The sequence below is a fragment of the Mytilus galloprovincialis genome, chromosome 8 (genome assembly GCF_965363235.1).
Source record: "Mytilus galloprovincialis chromosome 8, xbMytGall1.hap1.1, whole genome shotgun sequence".
Lineage (NCBI taxonomy): Eukaryota > Metazoa > Mollusca > Bivalvia > Mytilida > Mytilidae > Mytilus > Mytilus galloprovincialis.
Genome location: NC_134845.1, coordinates 79062345 through 79080803, shown reverse-complemented (window position 1 = coordinate 79080803; position 18459 = coordinate 79062345). Strand labels below are relative to the sequence as shown.

At 32.9% G+C, this 18459-nt stretch overlaps 1 protein-coding gene and 1 long non-coding RNA gene across 2 annotated transcripts; both read left to right on the top strand.

The window, feature by feature from the left end:
* Positions 1 to 1366: 1366 nt before the first annotated feature.
* Positions 1367 to 7891, top strand: LOC143043791 (uncharacterized). Its single transcript, XM_076215971.1, has 4 exons — positions 1367 to 1579; positions 6480 to 6591; positions 6749 to 7013; positions 7531 to 7891. The coding sequence occupies exons 1-4, from the start codon at positions 1367 to 1369 to the stop codon at positions 7889 to 7891; spliced, it is 951 nt and encodes a 316-aa protein (XP_076072086.1).
* Positions 7892 to 8328: 437 nt separating this feature from the next.
* LOC143043551 (uncharacterized) lies at positions 8329 to 10420 on the top strand. The gene is made up of 2 exons (XR_012968459.1): positions 8329 to 8441; positions 10190 to 10420. It is a non-coding gene; the product is annotated as an uncharacterized LOC143043551 (long non-coding RNA).
* Positions 10421 to 18459: the final 8039 nt, after the last annotated feature.

The window sequence follows — 18459 nt, the reverse complement described above, 5'->3', positions numbered from 1 at the left end:
ATACTTATAAACACCAGTTTTGACTGATATTATAATTCAAATTTCACAAAGAGCATAAAATCCCACCAAAATTATTTACCTAATTAATTCTACAAAATGTTGGAATTATTTTATCATGTTTATAAATTGTAGATTTGTTTAAGTAAAATTCATCAGAATTTTTTTTAATTTCTTTTTACATGTAAGTGCTGTTTCTCCAAGGAGTATACTTCCATATGTATTTATGTTATACACACCTTTCAAAATATCTATTATTTCATTTCTTTCTATATATATCATGTATATATGTATATCATGTATATGGGCAATCGTTGAAATTAATTGGCTATACTAGTCTATTATACATGTAGTTATTACCAGAATTCCACATTTCTAGAATTAAATTATTATTTCAAATTGGTATTAGCACTGAAAAATCTAAAATTTCAGCATCCCTTTTTTTTAAAGACATAGCAAAAGTATAGTTTCCCAAAAATCATATGGCTTACACTACATAAACAATAAACTTATTTATTTCAACCTAATTCTAGCCATAATTAATAAATGTGACATATGAACTACAGCTGACTCTGCGTTATGGGCTTTGCTCATTGTTGAAGGTTGTACGCTGTACGGTGACCTATAATTGTTAATTTCTGTGTCATTTGGGTTTCTTGTGGAGAGTGTATCTCATTGGCAATCATACCGCATCTTGTTTAATTTATAGATTTTCATTATTTATCCTTTTTTCAGGTACTTCAGGAACTTTTATATAATACACCAACTGAAGAGAGTAAAGACCCTAAAGAAACGGTACGTCTAAACATTGCTAAGAACTCTTATATGCCACTTTGGACTAGATTTTTAAACAAATAGGTTTTTATGAATTTGGTAGAAATTGATTTTAATACTTAATTGCAAATTTTATAGAAACTAACAATGTTTAGCAATAAAGGCACCTGTCAGCTTTTGTGTGATATTTTTTTAGTACACACACAATAATTATACTCAAACATGCAAGTGTGAATTTCTAGAAAAATATGAAAACAAATGAAGAAGAATGTATTCCATAACCAGAAATATTAATCCTTCACTGAGTTTAACAGCGCTAAATTAGTCTAAATCTATGCACATAGAAAATGGAATTAATAACGAATGATTATAATAAGAAATACTGGATTTGTCCTGGACCCCATTGGTTTTAATATAATATTTACAAAACAATTTTTGCTTCTGTTTCTTTCCGATAAAGTAATTCGTCATAAGTGCATGACTTTATGAGCTTCAACTATTTTGTCACGTTGTTAAAATGCTAAGTACATGTAGATGCAACATATGAATTTGATTTCAATTTTATTTCGGGGTTTTTTTTCAGATACTTCCGGAAATGTCAGAAAATATACCAACTGAAGAGAGTAACGACCCTAAAGAAACAATTGATCAGGTTCCTGTGCTTATCCACACTGACACATGCCCATCTCCAGACCCTTATGATAATGGACCAGGGTCATACATTCCAATGAATGTTGATCCATGTCCAATAGATTTACACAATGATAACAGTGATGGTATCAGAACTACTCATACAGAAGTTGAAATGGTTTGTATAGATATCCTTTATAATACTAACTTATAAAGTGTTTTTCTTTAGTTATAATGGTATCGATAAACAGGGCTTTTACTCCTTAAGGGCATACGATACAGTAGAGATCCCTCGTTGAATTTTTCTTAAAATTTTGATAGAAGGTCAATTTCAATGTGTACTTTGCAAATATGCAAAGAAAAAAGTACCTTCATGACTTACTTTTTGAGATAATTTGGTTCGAAATTTGTATATTTGGAAGAAAATCCCTGTAATGTCATAAATTATGACTTTTAAAGAAAGTAACAATACTTTTGAACGAAAAGTCATAACTTAACCGGGTTTTCTGTAAAATATTCCCTTGATCCATGGCATCAACATACTGAAACAAGTTTAAGGTTATATCAAATCATCATGTTCCGGATTTAGATGCTATATCCGAAATAAAGAAATTGACCATATTTTTGCGTCTTTTCGGAAGTGCAGAAAAAATTTGATCGTTGATTTTTTCCTGAAATTTTGGCGGAATGTTCTTGAAACAGTACTTAATTGATTGCAGAAGAAAAAAATTGGGGTCCATGTGCTTGTTTTTTCAATAAAAGCCATTTTCCTTATTATTTATGACGTCTGTCAGTTTGGCGCTAAATTACGTTAAATTAAGTTTAAATCGCAACAACGTCGTGTAATCCTTCCCGCCATACACGAGTTCGCTGTCAAGTATATGCAGGTGTTTTTCAAAGCGTTGAAACTTATCATAAAAATTTATAAGATGGTTAATTATAAAATGGAAAAATATTTGTGCTAAACATTTACGAAACGAAATTTAGACAGGAACCTTTTCATAATAAAAAAAAAGACTATATAAAAGGATTATAGCAGATTGCTTTGTCAGATGTACGGCAAAAAAGAAAATCTGATAGAAGTATAAAGATGCATCTCCGTCCGACATTAGTTCTAAATTGCTTCATGTACTGTAAGAGATTAGACAACATTATTGACATGACAAAATGTGAACCAACTATAAATAAAGTGAGGCGATACCATAAATTGACAACAGTATAACCTTCAACAATGCCAAACCGATACCGTATCGTCGACTTTAAAAGGTCCCGACGTACTTTGATTTTTTTTTTAGATTCAAAAGATAATCATCTTTCAAATTTAAAATATAAGCAGTACTTCTTGTTTAATAATAAGAGCTGTTTTGTTCAATTTAACTCATGCCATTATTGCCTCAATCGACCGAAAATGAAGTTGTAATATAATATTTCATAGGAAGTACAGCAGCCGGTATAAGAGAATAATATTGAACGATGTCTTTATCAATAGATAAGTTACATAACCTTTGTTACGGCGTATATACGTATGAATATTGGCGTACTTGTTTGTCTGGAAGTAGAGCTATATTTAAAACACTTTGTTCGTCTGTCCAATCGTCTAACTATACGACGAGTTTAAACGTGTGTACACTTTATGATCTGTCTGTCTGCAATTGGTCTACATTTGCCGATACTTCAATTTTTATCTCTCAATACATTGAAGTGCAATAGGGACAAGCTTATACAAATAAAAAGACGTGGTATGAATACCAATGAGGCAAATCTCAATCAGACCAAATGGCTAAACGACTATAGGACATCGGACGGCCTTGAACAATGCGTAAAACCCATACCGCATAGTAAGCTATGAAAGGCCCCCACCAGGGCCGTAACTAGCCTCTTATAATATTGAGGCAAAATATATTTTTGGCGAGGGGTCTGGGGGCCGCCCCCAGAAGCTCTGCGAAAAATAACGCAAGATGGTGCATTCTGAGCGTTTCCCGGACTCTTTCTTACATTGAAACGCAATTAATTTTGAGCTATTTCTTTCGACAATATTCTTGTCTCAAAGCAAAAACTCATTGTAATTTAAGACTTTTAGGTTTTACGGGGACAACATTAAAAGTAGATCGATATGTAGGATAAAGCAAAAACCGAAATTTTCATAATCATTATGTCTGTCTGTTCTTGTCTTGTATTGTGCTTAATTCAGACTTTGGTGATTTTTTTATGACTAGATTTAAATATAGTGGCAGTGCAGTATTATATTTTAAGTACCAGTACTGCTTAAGTCGACACTAAGGACCATCTTGACCTTGTTTTACGGTATGAATGATTCTTTTATTGTTGAAGACCCTCCTTCAACTATCAAGATGAAGAATAGGAAAAAAAACTTTGGCCATTGATCATTTGTACTTTTTCTCTGCATTGACTTTGTTTGAGATAAGGTCCTGTGCACGTTTACTCAATATTCTTTTATTTTCTGTTTAAGAGTCTGAACACGACTTCATGCAAGTTTAATCCTTCAATGTAAAAGGTCATATGGCAATACATTGTTTTTAAAGATGATTTGATACCGGGAAATTGGTGGTCTTACTTTAATTTAAACCATGTCAGCTATCTAGTTTTATCTCCAAAAAAAGAGCCAGTTTTGTATTCTTTGATATCAAGTTCAATTCTCCATGCAGAAACGACAATTTTTGTTTATGTCCAGTAGCATCGTATATTCTTAAAATAGTTTCTCGTACAATGTCTGGACATCGGTGGACATGCAACATGGCAAAACCACAGTTTACAAATGAAAATCAACACTCTGCAGACTATAATTATAAAGTAGGACAATAAATGAACAAAAGACAAACCCTGGACACAGAAGTACAAACAATTAATAGACCATCAATTCTGAAAACTGAAAGTAAAATAGAAACATGGATCACGAAAAACATGCAGGGGCAACATCAGAGAGACTTGCAAGACACTTTCCGTGAAAAAAATTCAGGTCGATATAAAGACAATCTTGTTTCATTTTTTTTTTTTTTTTTTTTTTTTTGGAAATTTCCAACATGAGGCATTTGCCTCATTTGCCTTAATGTAGTTACGGCCCTGCCCACATGACAAATGCAAAACAACTCAAACGGGAAACTTACGGCTTGATTTAAGTACAAAACAATGAACAAACTACAAATATGATGAACAATACCGAAAGACACCATTTAATTACAAGCCCTTTCAACAGCATGTGAACGGGCGTTTTCTCGTTTTGGTCTATTACATCCAGTTTCATATACAAAAAGATTACAACCAATTAAACAAACTGACGTGTGACAATTCTGCATCTATTGGTAATATTTTGCTTAAATTCAAACCAAAAACGACACCAATAAATTTGTATGCCCCACCTACGATAGTAGAGGGGCATTATGTTTTCTGGTCTGTGCGTCCGTTTGTCCGTCTATTCGTTCGTTCGTCTGTCCGTCCGTTCGTCCGTCTGTCCCGCTTCAGGTTAAAGTTTTTGGTCAAGTTAGTTTTTGATGAAGTTGAAGTCCAATCAACTTCAAACTTAGTACACATGTTCCCTATAATATGATCTTTCTAATTTCAATGCCAAATTAGAGTTTTTATACCAATGTCACGGTCCACTGAACATAGAAAATGATAGTGCGAGTGGGGCGTTCGTGTACTGAGGACACATTCTTGTTTTGAAATCTTTTTAATGGACTTTTATTGAGTTTTTCTACATACACATACAATATTATGTTTTTAAAATATCAAGTAAAATCGCCAATTTCAAGTCCAGAACAGGATGAGACACTCTCTTTATTTATTATTTTATTTACGAATAGGGGTGTTATACGACCTTGTCCACCAATGAGGGTCTCACACATGCAGTCGGTTTTGTTATTTCATTGATAATCTGTTAAATTTGGTCTTACAATGACAATTCTCCGTAAAATTTGGAGGCTGCCAATGCTAAACAAGAAAAGAAAAAAAAAAGACGCAAACTTAACTATTTTGATTCTGATGTTTTTCAATTCAAGATAGTATTATTTACTTCGAATTCATTATCAATAAATGAAAATAACTGTTCTCGTCATGAAAAATATTGCACAGCTGTACAACACGCCTTAGTAATGACTTTTGTGTATGGATTTCAACACCAAACCCGATTCGGCCACCCTACACGCCATATATTTTGTTAATTTTTTATCATTAATCACGGGTTCCATACGTTTTCTCATTTCTTTAAGTTTCATTAAAATTACATTTGGATGTCATACATGTGCGATTAAATATTTGCCGCTGGACGTTTAGCAGCTACCAATACTCATAACTAGCTATTGCAGGTCGTTTTGTACCGCATTGTGTTATTGGTAAAATGTTTTTCAGCATGTTACAGTTTAAGCAAGAATAGTAAGATAGACCACAATCCTTGCAATTTTTCTTTCTCTACGTTGAGCAGATTCCTCTGGGCCGTGCAGTTTTGAAAGTTATTCAGTGCCAGACTAAAAAGCTCCACAATTCTTCTTCCGTCTTTCCATGTTATACTGTCAGTACTCTCTTCTTTGTCTATCACCATTTCTTCAATTTCATTTTGCAAAATTGTATTTGATTTATTTTTGTACATCTCAAGTATTTCTCCTTTTAAAAATCTCACTGCTTTTCGGCGTATTTTTCCGTCTTTTAGAAACGGGATGGCCACTTTTTTAGCAGGTACTTTTTTAGAAATTCGCGCAACCAAAATTAATGACGTCAGTGAATATTCCGCGAAATATGACTTCTATTAAAGCAACGTCACGAAATGTTAACGTTCTTATTAGAAACATCGCGAAATTACAACGTTCTGGCTACCAACGTCGCGAAAACAACACGAATAGTTTTGAAAACGTTATTATCTGCCCTTGCTACTGTATCGTATTCCCTTAATCATATGACAGCTAGTTGATAGAGGGTCTTCAACAATGAACAAATCATTCATACCTTTCAACTAGGTCAAGACGAATCCTAGTGTCAAATATAGCTGTACTTTTGATAAAAATAAATCAAATAATGTCTTTTCCTGTTTTGTTCACATACTCGAAATAATTACAATTTGTTTTTAGGTCAACACTAGTACTACCCAGAAAGAGGCAGATAACCAAACACCAAAAGTAGCAACTAAAAAGAAGTACAGATCCGCCAGGATTCAAGTTCATCCAAAAACAAAAGAGAAATGTAAGTATACTTTCAGCTCTGTTGCATTTAAGACTATGTTTGCAACCTTTGGGTGTGACTTTTCATTTAAATAGTTTTATAAATTCACCATAAACCCACTTATTCATGGTATGGTATCAATATTTCTATAGGTATAAAGGTGTATATTTCCTTTCAGGTATTCAAGCTGATTTTCAGCCTAGGCTACGTAGCTTTGGAATTCAGTGTAACCTCCTGTCAACACCTATTGAACCACAGCAGGACAACAATACAGAAGAAAGGCATCAAGAACATAATGGCAGTGGCCACATGGAGCATGAGGATCCTGTTGTACCAGATGATACAAATGATCCTGTTATTCCAGATGACATTAATGACCCATCATACGAACCGTCTATAAATGATTCTTCAGACAGTGGTGGAAGTGATAATTCTCATAATGAGTAAGTCTTTTAAACAGAAAATAAATCAGATAACAGACTTTAAATAATAAAAATGATGAAATTTGACTCACATCTTTAAGCTATCTTTTTTATGATATAATTTAAGGTACACAAGGTGTTGAATATGCATGGTGTAGTGATTTAAAAAAAAAAGGGGTTGAACAAATATGAACGTCACCCAATTGAGAGACCAAATATCGATCATCTTTTACTGTAATTTCAGAATTATAGGGTACATTTATTAATATTGAGAATAATCCTGTTAAATTCATATACAAGTTTTGCACTTATATAAACCCTTTCGCATTATTCGCAATACCGGTAATTTGTGAATTTAAATAAAATTGAGAATGGAAATGGGGAATGTGTCAAAGAGACAACAACCCGACCATAGAACAGACAACAGCGGAAGGTTACCTGAATGGGACTTCAATGCAGCGAGAAAAGTATATTTGTATAATTTTCCACCGATCCAGTTTCAGGAATTATTTGTTTATCTTGTTCTTTATTCTTACAGACTAGAAACACATCTTCAAGAAAAGAAGTTCATAGTATGTGAAGACCAGCTAATGGACTTATTCAAGATTTGCCCTAAATGTTGTGGTTCTGCCAATGCATCCATTGCACACACAGTAGGAACACTTATTAAAGTTAATGTGACATGTGAACTTTGTCAACATAGCTATTCATGGTACAGTCAGCCATTTTTGGGATCCGTTCCAGCGGGTAATTTAGCAGTGTCAAGTGCTATTTTATATTCAGGTGCATTACCAACCAAAGTGCTTTGTGCAATGCCAATATATAGATACTTACAGATTGTTGGACCTTTAATGTGCATAAAATTGAATAAAAATAATATGTTGTATGGTTTTAATTAACTGATAAAAAATTCAATATTTATACCGATAAAACCATATCCTGAGATCTAATTAGAGTGTTGAATTAGTAATTCTAGCATGAGTTTATTTAAAGGCGTTATACGTTTACCATAATCGTATCCTAATTTCCATGCTGTGTTTACAATTTCTCCGAAAAAAATACGATGTGTTATTCCGTTTGACTTCCAAACTAAATCTTTGTATCAAAAGATGTGTTTAAACATCAACTTAAAGAAGGATTTTTTCAAACTTGGGCCTATTAAAATTATTTTTTGAAATCGACGAGGAAACACATTTAATTGGTTATATGTGACTTCATATTTACTCAAATTGAGAGAGGTTGAGAAACATCTGGCCTTTTCTCCAACAAATTTTCAAAGAAGGAAATGAAAAAGGTCAGCATGATATTGACAGATCAAAACAGTATATATTCACAGCAGAGACTCTCAATAGATTATACCAACAAACTGTAACTACAAAATGAATCTTAAAGTGTTTGCTTTGCTAATTGTCCCTAGTTTTTTATCCACTGCTATGTATCTTGATTCAGGTAGGTGTTTTATACAATCTATTTTTGCATTATTGGGGAAATTGATATCTACAAAATCTAGATGTGACCAAAATATAAATGGTATTCGATGATATAAAGAAAAGATTTCTCAGTGCTATTGTAATAATATAAAAAAAAATGTGATATGATTGCTTATGAGACAACTCTCCACAAGAGACAAAATGACACAGAAATTGACAACTATCGGTCACCTTACTGCCTTCAACAATGAACAAAGTCCATACTACATACAGCTAAAAATAGGCCCCGAAATGACAATGTAAAACAATTCAAACGTGAAAATTAACAGTCTAACTTACGTATAAAGAAAAAACGAAAAACAAATATGTAACACATAAACAAACAAAAACCACTGAACTACAGGCTCCTGACTTGGAACAGGCTCATACATACAGAATGTGACGGGGTTAAACATGTAAGCGGGATCCCAACCCTCCCCTGACCTTGGACAGTGATATAACAGTACAACATAAGAACGAACTATTAAAATTAGTTGGAAAAGGCTTAACTCATCAGATGGATAAAAATACAAATAATAAGAATACAAGTGGTCGTGGCCCGATACTTTTTCATACCAACAACAAAAAGACACTAGGTACAGATCTGAGAGTACTCACAGTTAACTGACACCTAGTTCAAAGCCAATAACAACTAATAAGAAAATCATGCATCTAAAGCTAAATTATCAATCCTTACATATCCAACATCAAATGGATTTAGTGTAAAGACGTAAAAAAACAGTCAGAGAAAAACCTTGACCTTGTTCAATGCCAAGATACAGGTATCGACAGATTGTAGATACATGAATGTGTATATTTATATAAAATATTAGTAATATTTAGTTTGATTTTAGTTTACTTATAACAAAATCAATATTAATACCAATAAAACAATATTCAACGATCTTTTTACAGTGTTCAATTGATAACCATTCAGAATAAGTTTATTCAAATGATCGTCAAGGCAGTTTCTTTATTTGATAAGTATTCTTATTATACTACAACGGTTAAATGTATGATCTTAAAAAATGAGCACGACACAGACATAGTCTTTAGTTTGATATGTAAGAATTGTCCAGTGAGTGAAGGCGGGAGATCGTGGGTTTATCCCTAAAACGACGGGACAAACAAACGATTTGAATGGTAGTATTTCTTCTTATCCGTAGTTACAAAGCACTTTTAAAACAATAAGGGGAAAGACTGCGAGTCTTAATAATTTGTCCGAGAAGGTGTCATGTGACTTGCATGTGAACAATTCGATTAAGAATGGTTAATAACTATATCACATTACTATGTCTGCTCTTATTCCGATATCCATTAAAGTTGTCAAAGGATTCTTAAGACTAATACATATTCACCAGTATGTACGCTCGGTATTGCCGTTTCTTACACTACTTCGTTTACTCTTGTGTCGATCTGTAGTTGTTGAAAATTTCCATTAATTGATTTTGTTTAATTTTAGATAAACCTTTCATACAATAATGACTACTAGTATTTATAGATGAACATATATATTAAAGACAGCAGTCTCTTGATAAAGATTGTTCGCTGCTCTCTGGTTGTCTTTTAATTTGCTTTGCTGTTGGCCTGTTTGCTTGCTGTTGGCCTGTTTGCTTATTGTATGTATATTACATTTTTTAATCTATTCTTAAAAATCTTTATTTTTTTTTTTATTTTGATATTATTTTTTTTGTTTTTTTTTCTCAATTATCATTGTTTATTTTTTAGAACCTGAGGGTCCTGTTTTGTCTGAGAAACGATCGACAACATGCAGTTGGGCATTGTTTTGGACAAGTCTTTGTAACACTCACTGCCACAATGATCACGGCGACAACTCATGTGGAAGCTGTAAAAATGGTGTTTGTTCATGTTTTGCCTGTTAAGAAAATAAGATACCAATCAGTGTCGTCTTGTGTGATAAAAACAGTCGAAAGTCAGCAATAAAAATTTCATATTATATATTTGTCTATTCATGCTTGATTTCTTTTCCTATACATTTTAATAAATTTTGAAATTTTTGGTTTCCCATAACGCAGGTTTTTAATAATGTAGTAATTATATAACCTTTTACATCATGGGGTAGAACAGCCATTCAGTCCGCTAGTGTAATATCCCTTTGAGTATGTTTATCAGTTTAAGAGAAGTTTAAAGGCCATGAACTTCCAGTCTAAGCAGCAAAATAATGTGAAAAAGACACTCAAACGCCTCTACTTTTTTGATCGATTGTCATTTTTAGTCTTCAACGATTCTGAATAGAGATGTTACACATTCTTATTTGTTTGGAACGCATATTCAAAATGGCGTTGTAAGTTTACTTTCAATTTATGAGTTTGACTGTCCCTCTGGTATCTTTCGTCCCTCTTTTACATGGGTAGAAGTTTGTTAATGTCAATTTACTTATGACTCTTTCAAATCATGAATATGACAGTTAATATCCATTTGTTTGATGTGTTTGAGCTTTTGGTGTTGCCATTTGATAAGGGACTTTCCGTTTTGAATTTTCCTCGTGGTTTTACTTTTTCTGTATTTAAGATCTAGTATTCAACTAGCTAGTTGTATATTGTCGTCGCAAATGTTTAAATTAACATGATACATACTTACGGGTCTGTAGTTGCTTCGTCAAGTTCTAAATACGTTGTTCTGTTTTGTGCAATGGTACACAGGTCATGTTTTAGATGGGCAGGAAAAGTATTATTTCATGACTTGGTTAAGCAATTCAGTTATTGGTTTTGCGATCACGAATTGTTCTAGATTTTTGTTTTTTTACTGAAATGCAATGTATTCGTGTTGCCTGTTTGGTGTTTATTTTTTTAAGTTGCTTCTCTTCTTTTTGTTTTTGGTCATTTTTTTTACATAAATCAGGCTGTTAGTTTTCTCGTTTTAATTGTTTTACATTTGTCATTTGACTATGCGGTATTGGCTTTTCTCATTGTTGAAGGCCGTACGGTGACCTTCAGTTGTTAATTTTTGTGTCATTTGGTCTCTTGTGGAGAGTTGTCTCAATTGCATCATCTTCTTTTTAATAGTCATTAATAAGAGGGGAGAATGGGATGTTTAATCCAAAATTTAGCTTTTTCATGTTTTTGTAAACTGACACACCTTTTAATTTTTTCCACATTCATTTATTACCCCCTACCTTCCCCCGTGTTTTACACATATATCCCTTATATTATATAAACTTCATTCTAACTTATCTTACCCTCTATATCTCACATACAACAAGCGTGTCATCCAAACCTAATAAGATAATCCATACAATTTTTTTGGTCATTGCCAATACGTTCCGCGGTAGATAAATGGTACCCAATTTACAATAATGTGGTCAAATGGCCAACATTTCATTAGCACACTACAGCACAATTATTCAATATATGAATTTACATAATGGGCAATGAATGAATGGTGACAATGTACACAATTTTATTGTCGCCGCCCGACGCTTTGTGTTTATAATTTGTTACAATGGCAAGAATAGCTATGACCAAAAATCATTGACGAGGTTTTATCCCAACTAGCACAAAATAGTTTTCATAAATATTAGCAACATTGTTTGTTCAAGAAAAGCATTTTGAAAAAAATATATTTAGAAAATGTAACATATTTAAAAATTTCGTTTTTGAAATATTTTGTACACCAAAAAAATACAATGACAAAATTGTCATGATTATTCAGAAGACGGGGTACAAATAATTGCAGTATATCTTTTAATACTTTCAAGTGTATAATATCATCAAAATATTGATAAATAAAAACTAGAGGCTTTTAAGAGCCTGTGTCGCTCACCTTGGTCTTTATGCATATCAAACAAAGAAAACAGATCGTCAGATGGATTCATGACAAAATTGTGTTTTGGTGATGGTGATGTGTTTGGAGATCTTGCTTTACTGAACATTCTTGCTACTTACAATTTTGTCTATCTATAATGAACTTGGCCCTTTAGTTCCAGAGGAAAATATTTTGTAAAAACTAATGAAAATTGTTAAAATTGACTATAAAGGGCAATAACTCCTTAAGAGGTCAACTGATCATTTTGGTTATGTTGACTTATTTGGAGATCTTACTTTTCTTAACATTATTTCATGCAGTTTACAGTTTACAGTTTATCTCTATCCATAATAGTATTCAAGATAATAACCAAAAACGGCAAAATTTCCTTTAAAATTACCAATTGGGGGGCAGCAACCCAACAACCAGTTGTCCGATTCATTTGAAAATTTCAGGGCAGATAGATTTTCACTTGATAAACAATATTACCAATCTCAGATTTGCTCTAAATGCTTTGGTTTCAAAGTTATCAACTAAAATCTACATTTTACCCCGATGTTCTATTTATAGAATCATTGTAGCCATCTTGGTTGGTTGGCCGGGTCACCGGACACATTTTTAAAACTAGATACTCAAATAATGATTGTGGCTAAGTGTAGTTAAGTTTGGCCCAGTAGTTTCAGTGGAAAAGATTTTTGTAAAAGATTTCAAAAATTTACGAAAACTTGGTAAAAATTTAGTATAAAGGGCAATAACTCCTTCAGGAGTCAACTGACCATTTTGGTCATGTTGACTTATTTGTAGATCTTAATTTGCTGAACATTATTGTAGTTTACAGTTTATCTCTATCTATAATAATATTTAAGGTAATAAACAAAAACAGTACAATTTCCTTAAAATTACCAATTCAGGGGCAGCAACCCAACAACCGGTTGTCCGATTCATTTGAAAATTTCAGGGCTGATAGATTTTTACTTGATAAACTATTTTAACCCGTCAGTTTTGCTATAAATGCTTTGGTTTCAGAGTTGTAAGCCAAAATCTACATTTTACCCCTATGTTCTATTTTTAGCCATGGCAGCCATCTTGGTTGGTTGGCCGGATCACGCCACACATTTTTAAACTAGATACCCCAATGATGATTGTGGCCAAGTTTGGTTTAATTTGGCCCAGTAGTTTCAGAGAAGAATATTTTTGTAAAAGTTAACGACTACGGACGACGACGACGGACGCCGGACGCAAATTTATGAGAAAAGATCAATTGGCCCTTGGGCCAGGTGAGCTTAAAATCAGATGCACCCATATTGTATCAGATACAACTTACATTCAACAATGAGTATACAATCGAATACCTGAATATTTTTTATAAAAATGTTGAGTATTTAAACATAACTTAGCGTGAATTGCTCTTATTCTCTGGCTATTCATGGTCTGTTATTATTTTTGCATGTTTTATACACAAAAAGTCCCATAAAACATTGTAGAACAAAAACTTTCTTTAATTATTCATTTCGAACATCTCAGAGCACCACAGAGTCTAAGAAGATTGAAAATTCACACTTACTTAATACCTTTATACCTGATGCATTCCAATTATTAATTCAATTTTAAGCAACAGGCGATGTCTTATGAATGACTGTTTATTTATGATTTCTTCTTTTCCATGCTTTCTTACAAATGTTCGATAGGCAAACAGTTGAATGAAAGCGGAAAAAATATTTGCAAAGGCAGTGAAATGTGATTAAGAATATTCCAAGCTACAGAGCAATAGAAGTGAAACTTTATTGGGTCAGTCTCTGTACGCTGTTCTTTAAAAGTATTGATTGCCCACAATACAATATTGCAGAGCAGAAACAGCCATATATGTCATCACGTGTATAACTACTTTAGACAAGTGTTCTATTTTTATAGCAGTTTCAACAAACGTTATTGGTCTAACTTAAACGAAGAGTGTAATCATTTTATGACTGACGCAACAAGAACGAATAACCCCATGAATAATCAATGACTTGATCTAGAACAATCCACAATAATCCTCCGGGTCTTACTTTTCTGGTCCCCAGATTAGTACCAAGTAAGCTAGAATTGGATTAATGTTTTCCTATGTTTCTTTCTCATTACGTATAAAATGCATGAAAAGTAAAAGTTTTTGTTTTAATTCCTTTTCAATTAGTGTTATCCACTATAATTGTTGAAAATTACATTGCTTGATCGATTGCTTGGTGCTTGTCTAACTCCTAGTGGAAAATATTTTATACTTTTTAGGTGGAAAATAACAGAAACAGAACGTATGGGGTATGCTTTTAATTTTGTTTCATATTTCATATTATTTCCAATGCATAAGATGACTTGGGTGTTTATTTATGAGCAGTTGGGCATGCAATGTTAATTTTAAAAGCGAGCAAAATAAGACTCAAATAAAGTATGAATCTTGTTTTTACACTTTTTAACAAAACATTTAACTTTCAGTTTATAGGTATCTGGATGCGGTTTACAGATTAACAAAAAGGGACAAAACGCGAAGAATAAATGGCCAACAAATAGAATATTCAAAAGTAGACAAACAAATTGACAATGGGGAAAATGAGATGTTATAATATGAACAGTGAAGGAATAGCAAAAAAGATAATGAATATCAGCTGCACAACTTCGGCATTTGTACAATCCTCCTGAGAAGTTTTGGAGAACTGAATTGAAAACTGTAGTGAGTGTTGATTACGCAAAATTTATACTTGCTCACCAGCCAAAGAGTTAAGAAATAAACAAACGATAAAACATAATTCTAGATGCAGATTTTCCCCATACCTTATAGCGTAAAATTTTGAAAAAATAACTTGATTGACATCGCCAAAAAATTAAAATAAATGTACACGATTTGGGCGAAAAAATATGGCCCCTGGGTTTTTTGGGGTTAAATGGTTACTCCCTTTAATACATTGTTTTGATTGCTGTATTTTAAGAAAGCAAGTATATTTTATCAATATAAACTATACTCGCCACTTAAATTAAGTTTTATTCAATACTGCAGGGGTACAAATAAGGTCCAGAGGAATGGATCACTTCTTTCATCAATCATAGTCCGTGGCAAAGACTCAGCTGCAGAGTACTAGTGACTGTAAGAAAGACAGAATACAAATATAAATCAATTGCTTTTCAACAGCAATTGTAAACGGTCTTTTCCCCTTTGAAACATGATTGATTGATATGTGCGTGTTTGTTTGTTTGTTTGTTTGTTTGTTTGTGTAAGGGGTATATATTATTATTTTACCAAAGAAGTTTCATTTTTAGTTTGAAAAGTTTTTTTTTTATTTCAGGTCCTTCGCGCGACTCTCACGCCTGATTTGGGAGACATCACGTTACGCGGGTTTATAATAACGAAAAAGTTTTTTTCATTTCTTTTTAGGTGGGGATATTGAACAGACAACATGTATAGAGACGGGATGTACACAATGTATTTCTTTTGTCATTGTAGAAAATTGACATTTTGATCACAGTTCCCGGGCAGTGCATGCTTTGTATTTAATTGATTCTGTGTAACTTTAAAACACGTTTAATGATTTTGTTCTTATAATGTACAGTTTTAAGCACCAGTTTGTAACACAGATTAGTATTTCAATCTACGAGCAGACAATTTATTGTAGGATTTCACTGAGATTTATGGACCTAGCAAGCTATTTTTACGGCATTGCCATTTCTTTTCTCTAGGAAAATTCTTGAGAGATATCTGCACCACGTTGTTTAATGATCTTTTAATGCATGTATGTCCTACTGACTACAAATTTTGGGGTCGATTGGACTTGAAGTTTTAGAGTATATCTGATAACAAGCATTATAGGGAAATCAAAGACATATGAAAATATAAAATATGACCTTGACGTTTGATCTTGACCTATATTTTCAAGTTATGACCCAATGATCTCAAATTAAAAGACCCGAGGTCTTTACAACTTACGGTTCATGAGATTTATATGCATACCGAAAAGTAATATATTCAAGGGGAAATAACTCATATAATAAGTCACTGGATCGCTTTGGTAAAAATTATTTAAAGTTGCGACATCTGGCAAAGAATATTTTATAAAAACATTTGCCGCTAAGTCTGATAGTTTATGAGGAGTAGTGATAACAGGGTTTTTTTGTAATTGGGGATATAACTCCTATGAGGTTAATAGTAAATAATGGTTGTTCTAATACAAGATAGATTTTATACCCCTGATATATAGTACCAAAGATAATTTGGATATGCTGCGTACTTTTCTTGACTTTTGACTTTGAAAACGGCGGAAGAAAAAGAATAATGATTAAAATGTCAATATAATACATGTTCCAATAGTCGTAGAATGCATTGAAAAGCTCTCAAACTCACATAAAACCGTTAAAATATGACAAAAACAACAAATTTGCTTTTTAGGACATGACCTTGACTTTTGACCTTGTGAACTTTGTGAAGGTCATTTATTTACGATGTCATTATAAAAGACCCCTCGGTTCTAGGACCTTTGGTTCAAGAGTTGAAGCTAATGTTGTCCTTTCAGAAACCGTTAACAGGGGTCATGCCCTTTAAGGGTATGCCAAAGCTCTTCGGTCAAAATGTAAAAAAGTTGCACCTTAGTCATCTAAACATTTTTCATTATTTACTATTTCTGTAAGTATAACCGTTTTTGAGATATCCAATAAAACCTTGAAAGGTCAAAGGTCAAGGTCAACCTTAAAGAGCTTGAAAACACTTAAAATCCTTTATATATTAAAGGTTAAAAACCATAAATTCGCTATCTGGGACATGACCTTGACCTTTGACCTTTGTCAAGGTCATTAGTCCTTAATGTCATGGCTGAAGACACATGAGTCTAGGACCTTTGGCTAGCTGATTTTGTCTTTTTTGAAACCTAAAACAGGGGTTATGCCCCTCACAAAAAGGTCAAATCTCTTCCGTCAAATAAAACAAAGTTGCGCTGTAATGACCCAAACATTTTCCACTATTTTAAACTTCTGTAAGTATAATTGTTTCTGAGATTATCCCATAACAAGGTGTAAGGTCAAAGGTCATGGTCAACATACAAATTTGACCTTGAAGCATTTTTCAAAGAAACATGAATTGATGATTATTGGTGAAGATCCTAGGTGTCTACGACTTACGGTTTATGAGTTCTGTTGGCCAACCGACACCGGTTAATTTTCAAAGGGGCATAATCCTACCAATGAGTCGTTGAATCTTTTCGATTCAAATGTGACGAAGAACTGGGGTCCGGTCCTGAACAAGTTTCACCCTTCGGTTTTTTTCTACCTATTACAGTTACGGTTTTTGAATGATAACAAGTTTTTTTTTGGTTTCGAAGGGATTACTCCGAACCGACAAAATTTTTTTAAATACAGGTGAGTTCCCCATAGGTATTTATGACACCGACACAAAGTGTGAACCTTGAAGCGACACGTCTTACGGTTAAGGCTGCTAACTTGTCAAAGTTTGGCGGAAAAAGAATAAAATAATAATAATAATCAGAAGAAGAAATACAGTAATATCTTTCCTTATAGAAAAAGGAAAGACCTTAATTAAAAACCAATTGTTTAGAGAACCATTGATGGTCTTTCCACCAGTAAGGATCTTTTTTATGTGAAAATATTAGAATTTGGTTTTAAATGTCAATTGTAACGCCAAATGACAGCTTATTGAACGCTGATTCCAAAAATGTATGGTTTCTATGGTAATAGATATAGATAAAGGAGATGGTTGTTTATTTCCGGTTCAAACGATGTTATTTCCGGTATAGTTTGATAGTTTAATTGACACTGATTCCAAAGATATATGGTTCTATGTACTTTTACATTAAATAAGAACAAAAAATAGCTACTGCCGGTAAACTGAAGGTCACTTCTGGTTAGCTGTTACAAGGTCACATTGCTTGCAACCTATTGCAAAAAGTCCCATGTCTTTATCATGTATACATATGAGGTAAAAGCAAAGGTCAAAATCTAGAACGTTAATTTTGCCTATGACCTTCAGCTTAATTTCAAGGTCAACAACCAGGGACCTAAAATCAAAAGACCCTAGGCCTCTACTTTATATTGTTATATTACCATACAACTAATATAAGATATAAAGAGGGGAAAAACTCGCATCAAATGTTTACATACCCTTTTAACTAAAATTTACATGATACGACATGTCGCAACTTACAATTGTGTGAAAATATTTTGTCGATATCTTGTGTGATTTCTGAAAAAAAGAGATAACA